This window comes from Anastrepha obliqua, chromosome 1, assembly GCF_027943255.1.
Source record: "Anastrepha obliqua isolate idAnaObli1 chromosome 1, idAnaObli1_1.0, whole genome shotgun sequence".
Classification (NCBI taxonomy): Eukaryota; Metazoa; Arthropoda; class Insecta; order Diptera; family Tephritidae; genus Anastrepha; species Anastrepha obliqua.
The window spans coordinates 7,174,361-7,193,450 of record NC_072892.1 but is presented as its reverse complement, the minus strand read 5'-3'; the positions used below and the strand labels follow the sequence as shown (position 1 = coordinate 7,193,450).

Sequence of the window (19,090 nt, the reverse complement as noted above, 5' to 3'; positions counted from 1 at the left end):
AAGCACTATCTATGAGCGGTGGTCCCTCGGTAGGCAGTTGCAAGCCTCCGGATGTATTTCTGCCATGCTAAAAGTCCTCATAGAAAACCATCTGCCGTTCGGAGTCGGCTTAAAATTGTAGGTCGTTAGTGAAAAAACATCAAGACGCACACCTCAAATCGGGGGATGAGCTCGACCAAACACGCAATAAAGGATGTAAGCGATAATTATAGGTATAGATATATGAGCGGGTAATGAGACTAATGTTTACTGCGACTTCTTTACAATCCTCAATTTGACTGCTTCGTATCATACAGCCTTTAAAGTATGACTTTTAACGAAGCTTGTTAATCCTCCCTCGTAAAAGCATAGCTGCCTGCTCTATACCAAATATCCCCAGCTTGGTTTATATTGCAGTTATGTGGCAGACGCATTCGCCTTCATTAAATGGCGAAAAAAATTTTATCACCAAACAATTTACACAAAATACAAATTACATAGTATGAAATTGTTTAATAAACAAATTCGCTTTAAAAATTTTAAAATTTCTCCTAAGGAATTTTAAATATTTGGCCTATTTTCTGCACATAATAGCGACTGCCTACATTTTGTTTATATTTTTATTTATTTTTATGTTTTTTTTTTTTTTGCTTATAAAATACTTATTTGTTCATTATTTCAACATTTTCGCCACTTACCTATCTTCACTAATTTAGTGAATATAAAAACGAAAAGCTCATTGTCCATTTCTCGACAAAAAACCAAAAACACAACCAAAACAAATGGTCGCACACTTCGGTTTCACTTTTTGCTGTTGATGAAACATAAGTGCGCCAACACACTTCACAGCAATTCCGACAATGAATATTGTGCAAAAATTTCAAAAAGCATAAACGGCATTATTCACAAAATCGTGGACAGCAAAAACTATTATTTAAAGAAATAAAAGCGCACAGTAGTTATTTTAGCGCAGAGATTCTGACATGAAGGGCACTCCACTCGAGAAGCAAATGGATGAGAAGAGCTTCCTCTATTTAAATAATAAAAAACGAAAGGCAACAAATACATGCATACGTATGTAAGTATGCCCGTATGCAACTATGTATGTGTGTGTGTATGTAAATATATGGAGGCGCTAAAAACATAGCAAAAATTAATAAAAATACGCTTGACGCTTGACGTAAAGTCAACAGCAATACAGATAACTAAAAAAACATCAGCATAAGTGAGGTTGGTTGGGTTTGCGCTGAGGCTTGAGCTGCTGTAAGGGGTTGTTGGTGAGCGACTAAGCGGTCAATGATGAGAAGAGTGACGTTGCTGAAATGACAGTGCCTACAATTGACATTGATGTTTGGCGCTGAAAAACCGTTTTTTTTTTTTGGCGAAAGCGCCATGTAGCGCTAGTGAATAGCGACTCTGAGAACGTTTAGTTAATGTGAGTTTTTCTTTTTGAGCTGATAACTAATTCAGAGCAATCTCAACTACACATTGGCCTCTCTTGAGCTCAAAAACTCTAAAATGTTTGCCAAATATTTAACAACCGTTTTGCGGTAAGCCTTACGCCATGCTGCAACTTTTTCAATTACCAACAGGCCAACAGTATTTAATGAGGCATCACACCTACCCATCACTTGTACAATTAGTTTATTACTCATTTAAAACATTTTGAGTAACAACAAAAACCATAAAATAATCAATTTCAACATTTTCTACACTGTCAAGTGAAATTCAATTAAACGCACGAAATTAAATTAGTGACATCAGCCGCTGAGATGAGTTGGGCTCACATGCCTACATACACACGCTGATGTATATCCATTCACCCGTCGTTCACTGCAATTGGCAAAGCGTTGAAGCAGCAAAGCTTAAAGCAATTCAGCTCAGCTCTGTGGCGGGCATGTGGCGAGGTGATAGGTCCACGATCGACATAAACGCATACATACGTACGTATAAGTGCATATGCATGTGTGTAGGTACGCTTTTCGAAATGCAAATAATAGCAAATTAATATCACGCCGCAAAGTAAATTGTCAAGTGACATTTTTTACAACTTTTTAATAGCCGAAAACGGAATTACCATTACTAAACACAATCACATACATACGTACATATTTGCATACACACACACACTTATCTGCACGTATTTTAGATTTTTACGGGACATCTGATGCGCATGCGCGCATGCTTTTGGCAAATTTTCACATGAATATGAGTATATTTACACACACACACGCATACATGCACATACACATACCCACTTGCACTATATATGTACGTATATGCACGCTGGCCATTTGACAATTTGAACTGTCAAAAGTGGGTCAGTGGTGATCGGACCCAAAGCGTTGCATATAACGCCTATCGCAGCGACTGCCAGCGCGCATTGTGGGAACTGGAACGTGCACTGCTCGCTTTCGCACGCGTCTCCTTCGCCTTTAGGTGCGATCAATTCCTATTGTATACCTCTTCTTCTTCTTCTTATTTTCTTCTCGGTTAGCTGATTGCTTCTTCAGTCGACCAGTTGTGGTTAAGTGCTTAATCGATTTCAATTTAATTATAAACAACATCTGGCAGCTCTGAACACTGTTGCTGGTAACACGTCCCGGGCGCTTGTTTGACTCTGAGTTGTCAGTCAGCGCGATCGATGGCTCGCTACATAGATTGTGAGAGCATTGAAGATATCTGTTCGTTTGTGTGCGTGGCGTGTTGTGCCGTGTCGTGTCGTGTGTGGGTGCACAGATGTCAGATCGTTAATTCTATGTCTATTTGATGTCTAGTACTATTTAGTATTGTTGCTGTTGCTGTCGTAAATAACCAAATAAAAGTATGAATGAGTTACAGAGCAAATGAATGAGTTGCTGTTTTCGCTTGCTTCGATGAGTAAATGTTTGAATGTTGGTTGAAATTGTTAAAAATCGTAATTAGTCGGTTTTTTTCACATCGAACGGTTTATTCTGCTTTGGGGGCATAAAAACCTAATTGCTGTCATAGCAATTCAATTAACTTTAACGCGTAAGATTTTGACATATGCTCGCATAAAAACGAGAAACAAGGATTAACAGTTTTAGAGAATTTAATACTTTAGTCAATAGAAATTCAGCAATTGGGGAAAAATATGTTCAAAGGGAGCTTTTACAAATATTAAAAAGCTGCAATAATGTGGCCAGGCTATTACTGAAATAAATCGTGGACTAAAGTTCGGCAGCGGGTACTTTCAAATTCACAGCGTACTAGTTACTTATTCTTAGTCACAGCATGAAATAATGTAATTTTGAAAAAATTATAATAACCAATATAAGTAGAATCTGGGGAGTATGTGGAGTTATTTTGTGAAATTCATTAATTGATATATTAATTATTTATTTGTATCCTCTTAGGTCTCAGTGTTGCCAGACAAATGTTATAAATTGATATATTGATTAATCCCTTGGCATGAAATACCCTACCTCATGCTCGCCTCATTAAAAAGATATTTCAATACTTCTTGGCTTCAAAGCATTTTAAAGATATTTAGTAACACCATTCAATATTATAAAAGTATTTTTAATCACCGTTTGTATGATATCCATATCTAGTTATTTAACTCAATCACGGCCACTCTAGTGGAGTATGTTTACGCGTGCCTAATATTCGCCATTTTTCATTAAGAATTAGGTGGCAACGCCATTAAAAAAAATGTTTTCGAAATATTTCTTAAATTCTTTTTGTTTGATAATTATATTATCGTATTTTACTAAGTTTTGGTACTATATTTTTTTTTGCATAGCAAATTAGGTTGCAACACCATTAAAATAAATTGTACAGAAGTTTTCTCAAATATTGATATCTATATTCTAATATTTAACTAAGTTTTCTTTTTAATTTTTTTTCATTAAAAACTAGGTGGCAACACCATTAAACGAATTTTACCTAAGATTTATTAAATGATATTCGTGTGATGCCCATATTCTCATATTTTACTAAGTTGTGTTATACATTTTTTTTCATTAAGAATTAGGTGGCAACACCGTTAAAAAATGTTTACGAAATATTTCCCGTTCATTTGATACCCATATTCTAATATTTAACTAACTTGAGTTATTAATTAATATTTTCTTTCATTAAGAATTAGGTGGCAACGCCGTTGAAAAAGTGTTTGTCAAAGATTTCTTAAACACCTTTCGCTTGATCCCCATATTCTCATGTTTTTTTTTTTAAGTTTTGTTATTAATTTATTTTTTTTTTAAAGCTTACATATGTGGCAACGCCATTAAAAAAATTGTACCAAAGACTTTTCTTCTTTTCTTTTGATGTCCATATTCCCGTATTTTACTAAGTTTTGTTTTTATAAATTTTTTCATTAAATATTAGATGGCAACACGCTTAAAAAAATTGTGCTAAATATTTCTCAAATATCTTTCATTTGAATATCTATATTCTAATGTTTAACCAAGTTTTTTTCTTTATTTTTTCATTAAAAATTAGGTGGCACCACCACTCAAAACCCCAATTTTTATTAAAGCCTTTTCAACATCTTTTTGTCTGATCCCTATTTTTTAGTTAATTCAACTGTATCGTGAATTCCTATCTTTAGAAGTTATGTAGATATGTATATAAAATGTGTATGTACGTCCATTCCTCTCCCCTATCAGCTTTTTATATATTCAGCGCCGCACTGCATTTTCGCTTAGCAAAAACCCTTTCTACTATAAGCTCTAACAAATCATATGCTAATCACTTATCTCTCCTCTCTTTTTATCTATTTGTAGGTGGCGTAGCCCCTGGAACCCCATCAGCGGCCATGATCATGGAAGGGCTTGAAACCCTGGTGGCGCCATCGCATCACGCATTCCTACTAACCGAATCCGCCGCCGCTGCACATTTCAATGTGCTAAGCTTCGATACGTGTCTCTTCAAGACGACCGCGCAGACTAGTCCATCGACAGCGGCCACTTCGGCGGCCACATATCTCAGCACCCCATCGCATACATTTGGTGGCGGTCATTTGGGCGCAGCCCAAACATTACTCCACTACAATCTCTCTACGGCGAATAGCAATCATCAGAGCGTCATACCGTGCAGCAGCAGCAGTAGCAGCACTCCCACAAACAATAATATCGCTAGCCCGGTAACAGCAGCAGGAACTAATTCAGCGCTTAGCGCTGCCATTACACGCACAAATTTTGCACGCATCGGCAGTTCCAACAACAGCAGCAGCAATAGCAGCGCCAGCAGTTGTATTAACGCATCAACAGCGCAACAGTCAAGTGTAGCAATCGCGAGCGGCAGCATCGCGCTAACGACACCAACTGTCGCTGCAGTCAGTGCAGGCGGCAACAGTGCAGCTGTCAACAATAACAGTAGCAGTGGACGCAATTCCGCTACACATTTGAGTCTACTCAATACCGCACAACAGAGTCCGGGCAGTCACGCGGCAGTCAGTCTCAGCGGCGTAGGCGTTAGTAGTGGTGTGAATATCGCGAGTAGCGTTAAACAGTCGCAGTCGCTGCCGTCGGACGCGCAGTGCGGTGACACGCAGACGGGCGATCTGAATACGCCCGTCACCACATCCAACGATATTCCATCATTCTTCGGACCATCAACCATTGTTGAGCCGCCACCAATCACAGGTATGGATTTAATTATAATTTATTCATTGATGAAATTCTACTAAAAATTTATTGAGACTTACGAGTATATATGTATGTAATTATGTATATAACTAAGGCAAGTCATTCCAGCCAAAGCGCAGTTTTCAAATTGAATTATTCTTCGTTGTTAGAATATTTAAGAAACTAAGTTAAGCCTTTTAAAGTATTTAATACAGAGTCACAGTGACCAACGACGATTACTGTATGAGAAATGTTTTTATCCAGTCTCTAACTACATATTGTATAAAAAAAATTGTCTCAGTACAAAGCAAAATAATTTTTCCTGAAGATTTATGCTAGCATTTAGGTTCAGTCTTCCATTAATTCAAAATTTATCGGAAAAAAGTAAATTGAAAAATTTGGCCCTTGAAGAATTATTTCTTGTGCAATATCTGAAAACTGTGGTAAGAAAACTGGAAGCGTCTAAGAACTCATACTGTGCTTACTGATGCTGCATGAGCAGAGTGGGCGTTTCCACTTACCTTTACGAACGACGAAATTTTAAATTGTAATTTTATTGATAGCGCAGTCTTAGTGGGTCTGCGCAAGCACTGTGTCATACACTTAACGCAGTTTCTAAACAACTTCCCTTCAGCCGTAGTTAATGTCAGTGTGTTTCGAATGTACTGATAACGAAACAACCCACTTTAGCTACAAGTAAATTCTGAAATCTTATGCAGATCTCTAAAGTAAGCCACGAACCCACTCTTATATCCATATGAGAAGTTCTTCGCCTCAACGTGCTTTATCTCTTTTTCAGCACAGTGACACCTAGTAAGACCCCTTATTTTCGAGCGTCGAGCCTATAACTGATGTGAAGCAATCAGCTGCGCACATAAATATTTGGCTCAAGCATTCGAAAAACTGGCATTACCCCTTCCATTTTTTAATAACAATTTGGACTCCGTTTGCCAGTTTTAAAGATTTTCATAGATCTGCGTACACCACCACCACCTATCGACTCGAGTCTTTATAGTTTCAAACTCATAGCTATAACCAGCAGACTTGGTGAGCGTGCATACTCGAATTTATGGCAGTCGGGCATAGCTGAAACGTATTTATTAATATTCAAATTTAAAATAAAACAAGCATAGATTTGTGGACGTGGACATATTTGCACAATTTTCTAGCAGAGCAGCGCAGGGACTTGGTACAGTAGTGTCTTTTTTTTTTTTGCTTAACAGCCTTTAATTTTTGGCTGATCGTGCCATAATTTTTATTTGTGTATGTGTTTCTGCTCATTTATTCTTACTTTTTTTCTTCTTTTTTCACCAATTTTATATTATTATTTTTTCTCGTGTTTTTGATTTTTTTGTTTTTTTGCTCCAATATCTTTTGGCGCACCGCTGAAAAGGCACTTATGCCTTTCGAGTGTTGTGCTAAGAGTACTTAAGCTCTTGTAAAAACATGTTGTTCTTCATGTTTTCATTACATAAAATTTGTTGTATTGTTAAAACAATAATCACAATGTAGCAACGCTTTTTACAAGTACCAGATCTTTAGAAAATTCAATAGTTAATTTTTTTAAACATTTGCGCCTGGCATTTCTGAGTGATTGGCCTGTTTACGAGTGATCTTGACGACTACAATGGCCGTCTAATTTTTTTTAGCTTTAATAAATGTTTTTCTGTATTTATCGCAGCTGTTAAATTCTGATTTTCCATTGGGAAAGAATAGCGAACAGCTTTTTAATTTCAATTAAGTTTTTTCAAAATAATATGCATAAATACGTGCGCGCTGCTGAACATTTGAGAAAGATGATGGGATGCTATGCGCTTAATTGCAACAATATTTTATTGCACATTAAAGATAATTGCGCCAAAATTCTTGTTAATTGCAGAAAATACAGTTTTTTACAGATTTCTTTTTTTTTGTTTGCTTGGGAGATGTTTGTATATTTTGTTAAATTGGTTAAAGAAATGTAAATGTGGTGTCTAGACCTCTTATTGCGCCCATCTACAGATCTATAGATGTACTTTTTGCTCGAGAAATAAATATTTTGGTGAGGTTTAATTAAACTTAACAAAAATACTAATATATTGTACATTGAACCTTTTTGTAAAAAATGTTGGTCTGCGAGACACCAAATTTATTAAAACTGTCCTCTTCTCCAAATTTTTGAATTTTTTTCACTTCAGTTCACATTGCCGATAATATTTGCCAAATACAACAAAGTGCGTCAGTCGTTCCTTTCTGATGCTATTCGGCGACTGTTAGACAAACCTAGTGAAAGCAGTATTTCTTCACTTGATTTATCTCACGCAGAGGAAGCCTGTTTCTTCCTACATAACAGTAAAACATAATATATACTAATACACTAATTTCGTCTGAAGCTTTTCCTATCGCATCGAACAAAGTTTGGTTAGCGTCAGATTTGCATAACTTTAAATGTGCCACTTATCTCTTTTGGACAACCTCTTACCATTTTTAACTGTAATATTCTACACAAAAGAGGAACTGCTTAGTCAGCTTAGGACTCAGAAACTTTTATTTAGGTAACACTTTCATTTACGTTTCTTCGGTTGCCCTGGAATGCACTCTGAGTCTTATTTTTCTTTTTCTATCAATTGATGTTTCGCACCCAGGGTTTAGCACCTGCGCACTTCTAAATGGCAGTCATCCACCAACCTATTCCGCTGTGGCGGCCGATTATTTTACTGCTTTGAGATCCACTTACCCTTTTACCGCTCATACTTTATATGTTTTTTTATCTGAAAAATATGTAATAAAACTTTTTTCACAAATCTTTATGGCTTGATATATGTATGCAGAAGTCTTTGGCAGCAATGGTGTTTAATACCCACTAATAACTCATCAACATGTAATGTCTAGTGACTAGTGACTGCTGTCTAAATGCCGGCATTTGTTCCATTTACACAGACGTAGGTATGTAGATATAATTATGTATGTATTTGTATGTAATTACATATCAACTTTATCCCTTAACTACTGCTGTTTATAAGTCGTATCATAGTCGTAACGGTACTAATTAATCGTAACTCGTATACTATTAAACATTTCCGTTCAGTGTCAATGTTGCTACAGACGTTCTGGAGGCATTATGGCATTATCACCAGCTGACATTCTATGCAGCTCTTTAGAATAGATCTCGTGCAAGTAATGATACCAAACAAAAAAAAACCAAAAACACAAGTTTTTCCATAATTGAATTAAGGAATGTATTTGATACCGACATAAGAGCTCAAGGCACGATTACACATATCGCGCGGCCCTCGCCAAGAAATCCTCGCACTTGTTAATTCCATTTAAATTTTTTTTTGCATTCTGATATAAAACAAAGCAAAAGAAACAGCAAACATGTGAATATAAAGAGCAACAAATTGAATTTAATTGATGCAGTCATTTGAGAAAGGAAATACAAATTTTATAACATTCCCTAGGCACGTCAATGACGACTAACTAAGTGGCGGGGAAGAGGTGTGGAGTTAGGATTTTTCAGAAATTAGTTTGCATATACTAGACCATTGCTTTTCGGTTTCGTTTTTAATTCTTATCATTTTATATGAAAAAGCAATTAATGACGCTTAAAGTGGCAGGAAGTGGCGCTTGATTACGATTGAAAGTTTTTAAGAAAAAAAAGAGAAGCAAATTGAATAACATCGAAAACTTGCTTCGCTTTTGGTGTTTAGAAAGCATTTTATTGTTGATCTTCTTTAAAAAAAAAATTTTTTTACGTCAAAACTACTGGTTGATATTTCATTGTGGTACCATTACTCTGCTCTCAGTGAACTTGACAATATCAGCTGATTTTTGTGACGTCTCACTAGTACAATTGATGATCAGTGTGACCAGATTAACATTTTCGTAACTTGATTTAGCTTTTTTTTTGTGCTCTAGCCTGGAGGTTTAGTTCTTTCTTGCTCATATTTCATTAACCTCTTTTAATTAAAATTTGGTGTTCATAATAATACAAAACATATAATGAAGGGTTTTCCGATAAGAGATGCTATTGGTGAATGGATTGCGCTATCGGGAGATGATTAACGATTTTTTATGGCCGGAATTGGATGGTATTGATCTGTACAACGTTTATTTTCAACCAGACGGCGTTAAATGCCACACAAGCAGCGAAACCATTGATCTTTTACGGGAAAAGTTTCCGTGTATTCTCGAAGAGGTGATCACAATTGGCCACCGAGATCTTGTGATTTAACACCTTGTGACTTTTTCCTTTGTGGCCACGTGAAAGAGAAGGCCTACGCCAACAGCCCAGGGTCAATAGGGTCGATTCAAGACCTCAAAGATGGAATTCGTGAGGCTATCGAGGACATAGGGCAGCCACTTTGCAATTCGGTTATGGAAAATTTCATGAAAAGGATGTTGTCCTGTAAACGTGGTCATGGTGGTCATTTGCCTGATGTTATTTTCCACTATTAACAGCATACTTTCCTCTTTATAATGAATTAAACATCCGATAATTTAAATTAAAAAAATAGCATTTTTCTTTGAATATCAAAATAACAACTCTTATTGGAAAACCCTTTATATGTGCAAAATAATTAAAAAATATAATTATGTAAAATATATTTTTTTAATTCAATTCAAATTATAGTTACTTTTTTAGTATCTGGTCACATTCCCAGCGATTGCGGTTATTGTTGATGTTGATAATTCTTCGTGTGTAATTTGTATGTGACATTTCATAGCTTTATTAAAATTTTTTTTCAAGTTTGTTCTTCTCCTTCGAGCAGTCAAGTCTCTCTTTCGCAACTGCAGTGTTACCTACTTTTAGATATGAAAAAACAACTAAACTTTCCATTTAAAGAAAAGAAAATACCAAATTTTTACTAAATTACTTAAAGAACTTTGTAACTTTGTTCAAAAAGACTATCCCTAAAAAACAGAGTTTTAAAAATCCATCGTTGCATTTAAAACTTATGAGAATTAAGAACTAAACTAAACTTTTTGTTACTGCTTGGAGCGCCATCTGTGTCTCACATTTTTCTGGCAAAGGATCGCACAGATGGTTGAGGACTTCGCTAAATTTCGCTTCCTCTTGCTGAGCGCCACTGATGCAATGTTGGATGGAAAGGATAAGTTTTTGGGGTTGAGGAATGGAATTGGAGGAATTTTTGTTTTTGTTTTTGTTTTTGTTTTTATTTTGTTTTGTTTTTTTAGAAACAGGCAAAGCAGGTAATTTTGGAAAAGTGCGAGGACCGTGCTTTACGTGGGGTTCGAACCCACAACCTCTGGGATGGCAGGCTAGTGCACTTGTGCTAGACTAACTAAAAAAAAGGCCTAAAACACTTCTTTGGCCTCACGAGAAGACTCAACAATTTTTCTTTGTTTTTCCAAACCCTCGGAATAATTAAAGCTAATACGTTGGGAGGAATCTCCGCGTATGAAACAACAAAATGATATAACTTTTTTTCTAATAGCGGTCGCCCTTCGGCAGACAATGGCGAGTCTCCGAGTATATTTATGCCACGAAAAAGCTCTGCATAAAAACCCATTTGCCGTTCGGGGTCGGCTTAAAACTGCAGGTGCCTCCATTTGTACAACAACCTCAAGACGCACGCCATAAATAGGAGGAGGAGCTCGGCCAAACATCTAACAGAAGAGCACGCGCCAATTATTTATTTTATCTATTCTTGAAAGGGGTTGGCAACACTGCACTAATTTGACGTCGGACACTCTCTGATGGGCGCAATCTTCTTCCTATTATTCTTAATTTTTAGCTAACCGCTCACTGCGCCACTGTCAATCGAAATTATTAAATCGATTTTTTAACAACAGCGTGAAACCACAAAATACGCAGCTATTTCACCTACACTTTTTTATGGCAGCTATTTTTGTCAGGTTCGCCGTTTCCTCGTAGTTTCAGTTTTTGTCGCAGTTTCGCTAGCACTTAATTTTAAAATTAGCCACACTGTAATTCGTTTATTCATTAAAAAACGCTGCATTCAACAACAATTAATTACTTAATATTTCTAAATCATATCTTTATACGATCCATAATAAGTAGATATATTTGAGCGCACAAATAAAAACCATTTTCATTACAAAAACGTACATATTTCCACAAAAAAAAAACAACAAAATTAAAAAAAATAGAAAACAAAAAATCGTATAAAATATTTTTATTAGCTACGAACACATAAAAATTTGCTGTCACCATAAATTTTACACAACATTTAATTTCGAAAATCAGCAGCAGCAATGGCCACGACAACAACAACACAAACAAAACGAACCAAAGAAAACTTTGGTGTCCCCCACGCAATTTGAAAATATTGTATTGTTTTTGGAAAAGTTGTAGCGCATAAAAAAAGATTATTTTTTTCTTCAAGCAAACGCAAATCAGCGCTTGCATGTATGTGTGCGTGCGTGCACCAAGCGGCCAAAAACAACTGAGCACGCGGCGGCTTGTCTCATTTAAATGTACCCCACTGTATTTGTGTTATTTATTTTACTTTAATATTTTATTTTATTTTTTGTTTTGTTTCTACAATGCACTTAGCCAGCCGCCAATTTCCATGTCGTCTTGCTCCATTATTTCGTCTTAGGAATTGGAAATATTTCACTGAAATAAGAAAGGCAATTTTTTCGTTTGTGTGTTTGGTGACAATGATGAAGTCGCTTTTAATCGCTAAACTTGGCAACGCTAAACACATTTTTCATGTCATTTTTTGTTGTTGGCAGATTCCGCAGCAAATTTGAAAGTACATTAAGAGCAATAAAGCATATGCACTCGACTGGACGCAATGAACTCAACGCAGCTAAAGGATATATTTATTAGCCGAAAATAAGCCATACAATTTTGGCAATTCATAATAATTTATTTGCAACTCGAAATATTTAAATATATTCGTGCCTGTGCTTGTTTGTAAGCGTAATAAGCAATTATGTGTATGCATACATACATACATACATACATACACACATAATGCACAATCTTCCGATGCAAGCTATTTTCAAAGGGTGGAAAGGCGCGTTATTTCGTCTGTGTAAGTCGGAAATGGCGTATGAGCTGCTGGCGCTCAAAATTTCGCCCTGGAACTTCTTTCGCGTCAAAATTCGTTAAACAAATTCTGCGAAAAATTATTGCCACAGCAATTTCGGGTAGTTTCCCAAGAAAGGCACTTGGCAGTGAGTGAATCAGCTATTGGCGATCAGAGGAATGTGAATTAATTAGTGATTTTTGAAAAGTTCCCGCGAAAGCCCGGTGGGTGCGCTTATAATTGAAGTTTGATTATTCGTTGACGTAAACTCAACCTGGACCTACGCCACACAGTTTACTGACTACTCACTCATGAGTAAGCTGTGATAGCGATAACAGAAAAAAAATTATTTGTAGCTTTGAAGAATTGAAGCCGTCACACCAGTCACAAACTTATTCTATAAAAATAACAACAAAAAATTCGAATGTAATCAAGCAATGAAATAAAATATCAAACACGGGCACCAAATTCACAGCGCCCGGCTGATTTTTCGTTTCTATAAAAAGTTTTCTTTAGTGTGAAGTTTTACTGAACGCAGTAGAGATATTCGTAATTTAGCTAGCACTCCCCAAGTAGCACTAAATCACAGTTCTAATACGAATATGAGACCTCCAATAGGTACATATCTACAGCCAATCAGAGCTGTTGATGTAATGGAAAATAATGATGGGATTTAGGTTACCGCACTGCCTCAGGCTGTCGAAGAATTATCGTCTTAATCTTCTAGCTGTCAAACTCGGACATTTACAGAGAAAGTGCTTAACAGTCTCCTTCCGTGAAAGGTCCCCACAGCTTCTGCAATGGAAATTAAATGCTAAACCTAGCCTTTCTGCGTGTATGCCGATCGTCCAATGACCGGTAAACAGAGCTACGAGTTGGGAAATTGAATGGCGAAGGGTCTTCAGGACTTTGCAATTCCCCTTTAACAACAGTCAGGGGCGTGCCGTTGACCGGGTTGCAGGTTTCTGAGACCAATTCAGTCTCCTTCCTGGCAAGCTCATCAGCAATTTTAAATAGACGGAGTCCCTATGTCTTGGAGCCTAGATCAGAGCAATATTACCTGCACTCCTAAGAGATTTGATCTCCTCGTTGCAGGAGTAGACTGGCTTGAATTTGCAGCATGGCGTCTTCAGAGCCTTGGAAAATATGGTAAACTGTAAATAATTGAGACTCGTTATTTTCGCATATATAGGGTGTTTTTAAGAGCTCGAGAACTTAAGAAGATAATACAAAGCAGAAATATTGTTGGAATGATTTTTCTTTTAATAATCTGTTAGACAATTTCATGGAATTTATATTTTGAATACGATATCCGGCGGCCACAAGTTGCATGGTCCATTCGATCAGTCAAATTTTTGACTACTTTCCCAAAACTGCTAAATGACAAATCTATATTAGCCCAATTAGGCAAACATGAGACGCAAACGATGGTAATTTGGCTTCAATTCTTGCATGAGCTGTATTTTATAGGCACGTAAGCCAATATCCTTACGTACAGTTTTTCATGTACACGAAGAACAAAGACCGACTGTTTACTCTCATTTGCAATATTCCCTGCTGAGTGGCGACCGCTCTTAGTAAAAACTTTTTCTATTAATTAATATTTCATGCTTGCAATTTCGATCCCGTGCACTTCCCAATGGTAGTAACGCACTAACCATTCGGCTACGCCGACCATCGCCTCTTCAATTTTTAGTCCATATTATTTGTCCGCGAATGAAATTTCTTGCTTTTTCAGCAGTCAAGCAGTCCTTTTGCAGCAAGCTAGCTGGTGCATACTAAAGGACGAACAGGTTCAAATACTAAAATAGGTGATTTTATTAAGCCACTCAGAGGTATCGCATAATTCTTTTACCGGTAGCAACAGTGGTAAAGTTAGCAGTATCTTCGTTACCAGAGATGGCTCATTTAGTTACCACCATCTTAGGTGGTAGATTCACCAAGTCCAAAACTGGTATCTACTGCTGCCTAGAGAGTATGTGAATACTTGGACTTCAGGTCCTTCTCATCATGCGATGTTGCGAGAGCTTTAGTTGGTTACTGATCTCTCTGTAGTTCAAAGAGATTATTGGAATATACGCCATTGAGGTGAGGAAAGCAGAGCCAAAGCAACTTATTATTTTTATTAAAATCACTGTGGTTGATGGTATTAATTTCCCTGCTTCCTCAGTCTCCCCGCTTCCTCCTTTTTTTATATTTATTTTGCTCTATTTATAGGAATGCATCATCAGAGCAAATCATTATGCAATAAATTGACCTTTGTGAAGCTTACTTTCGCAAATATATAAATAGATCAAACCTAAAAGGAGCGTAGCACAAATTCCAAAAAAAAAAGCAAGAACAAGAACAACTTGAGCCACACGCAGCAAAACGGCAGAAAAACATAAGAACGACAGCATGTGAAACTACAATAATAATAGTATAAAATCGCACCAAAGAAGTAAACAAATAAAGGGTAAAAAAATACGAACTAAAAATGCGATGAAATCCCATTCTCTGAATTCTTCGCGCCGCGGTAGGAAGAGCAGAGGATGTGACTACTTCATTGAACAATACTTATGGTCATACATGCGTATGTGGTTCCACTTACAGTCACTCAAACAAGTGTTCACATGAAGACCACAGTAGTAACGTCGCAGGATTGCTGTCACATCGCATTAAAAACGTATTGCAACTCAATCAATTCGAGTCGAAGAAATTCTGCCGCCGCACACATTGCAAGAAAATACAGTACAAAAAGAAATCGAAATAAAAACACACTATATAATGTATCAGCAAACAAAAGAGTGTCCAAAGACCGGTGTTCGGAATGTAATTAGTCTTCTTTGCACACCAAAGCTGTGCTACATTCGCGCTTTTTTCTGCCCATTTGGTGGTGCTGCTTCTTTCTGCAATCAACATTGCTGCCACCATAGTTTTTGTTGTTTTTTTTTTTGTTTCTGTTGTTATTGTTTGTGCCACTGTTTTGTCGCCCTCCAATTACTTTGCGCTTTACGTTTTTCTTTTGTCGCAATTCAAGCTGCTGCTGCTGCTGCCGACCTCCCGTGATGATTTCTTGCGAATCGAGAAGAGTCCAGCTGACTGGTTGGCAGCCACTTTACTCATATGTACGTATGTTCGTTTGTAGCTGTTGGCTTTGGCGTTTTGATTTTTGTCAATTCGAGCAGTCAAGTTCGTCGAACGTAGTTCCGACGGCAGCTACTGGGCGGCATTCGCGGAAATCACTTTGCTGCAACGGTTGGTTATCTTTTTGTGGAAGCGGGCGCAAAATGCTGAATGATTCTTTCGTTACAAGTGAGCGAAATTAATTGGTAACGAACAGCTGGATGGAGTGTGTAAGCTGATTTCTTTTTTTTTTTTTGGCGTTTGCTTGTAGGAGAATTTCTAAAGCTTGGGATGGGTATTGCGAAATGTTTAGGCGATGTGTCCAAGGGAGATCCGATTGCAGCGATTGATTTGAATATAACTTTTGCAAATATTTTTAAATCAAGAAGCAGAAATGTTTAAATCAAGTGCTGCTGTTACTTCCACAATTCCTAGTGGTAAGGTTGACTACTGACGCCAGCAGTTCTTTAAATAATTTTTTTCTTCGCACTGAGCTTTGAGTGGAATGTCTATCTTTCATGTAAACTACAGAGGAGTTCTTACTAATAAAAGCCCTTATTTTTTCTTTCATTTCGCAGGTTCTATTGAGTCCGAGGACTTGTCCCTCGAACCCCAGCCCACGACCAGCCCTGTGCTGTGCAGTCCATTGAAGGAAGAGCGCAGCACACCTCCAACGTTGGCAATTGTCAAGGAAGAAACAAGTAATAATAGTTGTACCATGTACCCTACACATCTAAGTCAGAATCAGAATCAGACAACAACAACAACAGCAACAAGCACAACATTATGTAATAATACAACAAATACAAGTACACAAAGCAATACACAACAACACCATCACCATCAGTCCCACCAACAATCACAATCGCATCACCAACAACAACAGCAACAACATCACTCACAACACCAACATCACCAGCAACAACACAGCGGCCAACATTCACCACACCAGTATCAACATCAACAGCAACAACATCACTTACAACAGCTAAACCAAATATCTCACCACAATGCCTTACAACAACAACAACAACAGCAGCAGCAGCAACATCTGCAACACAACAGTCATCATACACTCCACCACCAACAACACCCACACTATCAACATTCGCCCCATAGCCTTCATCAACAACACACCCACCACCACCAACAACAACAACAACAGCATGCGCAACACCACCACCAACAACAACAGCAGCAACAACAACAACAGACGCATGCAACTAGCAATAGCAATAGCGGCAAAATATCATATCGTGGCATTTTCACCACTACAGGTAATACAGCAATGAGCGGCTTGAATTCCGCGGCCGCGGCCGCCGCTGCAGCTACCCAACAACAACAGCAGCAGCAAGCTGCACAGCAACAACAACAAATCGGCTCGCCGCAGATGAGCGTGCTGCCCGGCCAAATGTCACCACCGTCCGCTGGCCTTGGCAACAGTTGGGGTTTGCCTAGTCCCGACAAAACACTCTTTCAGCCGCCCATATTTAGCTTACTTGGCCCTGGCCCTCAAAGTACCGCTCAGGCTCACTATGCCGCCCAACAAGCCGTGGCGCAACCATCGTCCACGCCCTCACCCTCGCATCATATGCACACCGCTTACGACGATGGACGTGCAGCAGCGCAACATGTCGAACTGCTCGGTCTCAATATGGATTGCTCGCCGATTATACTAAAACAGCCTCCACCGAGCTATAGCAGCACCAGCAGCTTCACTAGCCTTTCTGATATGCAACAGGCGCAGGCTAGCCACGAATTGCAGCAGTATCGCCAGCAAATATCCGTTGCCACGACCAAGTACCAGTGGCTGGACTCGCCCGCTGAGTATGGCACGCAACAGTCATTGGTTGTACCTGGTCCTTCATCCGCAACGTCAGTGGCAGCTTCCGCTGTAGTTGGTGGCATCATTCCAAAGCAAGAAACCTACACAGACCCCACACCGCCACATCACATGCAGCCATCGACGGCGCAAGGCAGCCAATCTGGTTATTCCGTCGTGCAGTTAGCCGAGTACAGTCCATCAACAAGCAAAGGCCACGAAATTCTCTCGCAGGTATACCAACAAAGCACAATGCCACTCAAACTTGTGCCGGTTAAGCCACGAAAGTACCCAAACAGGCCGAGTAAAACACCCGTGCACGAGCGTCCATACGCCTGCCCTGTTGAAAACTGCGATCGACGCTTTTCGCGTTCTGACGAGCTCACCCGCCACATACGAATACACACCGGCCAGAAGCCGTTCCAGTGTCGCATTTGCATGCGCTCCTTCAGTCGTTCAGACCACCTCACAACGCACATTCGTACGCACACAGGCGAGAAACCCTTTTCCTGCGACATATGCGGACGCAAATTTGCGCGCTCCGATGAGAAAAAGCGGCACGCAAAAGTGCATCTCAAGCAACGCATCAAGAAAGAGTCCAAGCTGAGCCAGCAGCAGCAGCAACAACAGCAGCAACAGGCCGCTGCAGCAGCCGCGGCGGCAGCAGCTGCACAACAACATCATCACCATCACACAGCCCACCATATGCTCCATTCCGGTGATCTACCCATTGTGACGAGCAGCGCCACTAGTTTGTAGGGCGAAAGTAACTCATCATCGAATGATTCCTTCTCCGAATACACCCCGCCATCGACGAACACACCAACACTGATGGTGCAGGACTGGCACGCAAAACTATCATCACCCTTCTCACCAAATACGCCACTGGACACGATGCCTACAGCCGAGCTATCGTTACGCGGCAGACACGATGAAGTAATGACAACGGCTTTCCCCTTTCCCACAAATGCGCCGGCGGGTGAAAGTGCTGGAACACCCGAAGACAGTGAGCTGACCGGAGAGGATGCGGCATTAGGTGGTGAAAACTACGAGATGGAAGAATATGAAACCGAATCCGAGCTCGATGTGGAACTAAGCGCACTCAGTGAGTGTGAAGCAGATGGCGTCGGCGGCACTGTTGAAGCGGCAACGAATACAACGCCGCCGTTGAATACGAAATATGGTCACATCAGCGTGGGCACGTTGTGTCATAGTGGCAGTGGCAGTGGCAGAGGGGCTGAGCCGGCTGGTAATGCACCATGCGCCATATTGCGCGGAATCCATACACACCTTTCGGATGGCAGTAATCAGGATATGGTAATAGTATTTCTTTCGCAGTAAAGATATCAACAGCTGATTATTTAACAAATGCAATAGATCTGTGTCAAAATGTGGCAAACGAACAAAAACGCAAGAAACAAAAACCTTTAGGGAGTTGCTTGGTGTTGTGACTTGGCAGTTGATAGCTGATCATTTCAAAAGTGAACTTAACTTGGCATACTTGGTAATTGTGTGCTGCTTTCAAAATATCTTAGGAAGTGAAACACTTTAAAGTTCATTTTATTTTCAAATCACTCCTGCCGCTTATTCCG

At 38.9% G+C, this 19,090-nt stretch overlaps 1 protein-coding gene across 1 annotated transcript in view; it reads left to right on the top strand.

The window, feature by feature from the left end:
* The window catches only part of LOC129252995 (dendritic arbor reduction protein 1), a 41,868-nt gene extending 23,597 nt beyond the window's left edge, over positions 1-18,271 (top strand). The window contains exons 2-3 of the mRNA XM_054891204.1: positions 4,728-5,588; positions 16,255-18,271. Of these exons, the coding sequence (XP_054747179.1) occupies positions 4,760-5,588; positions 16,255-18,257 (2,832 nt within the window). The 5' untranslated portion in view covers positions 4,728-4,759 and the 3' untranslated portion in view covers positions 18,258-18,271. The remainder of the gene's footprint in view (positions 1-4,727; positions 5,589-16,254) is intronic.
* Positions 18,272-19,090: the final 819 nt, after the last annotated feature.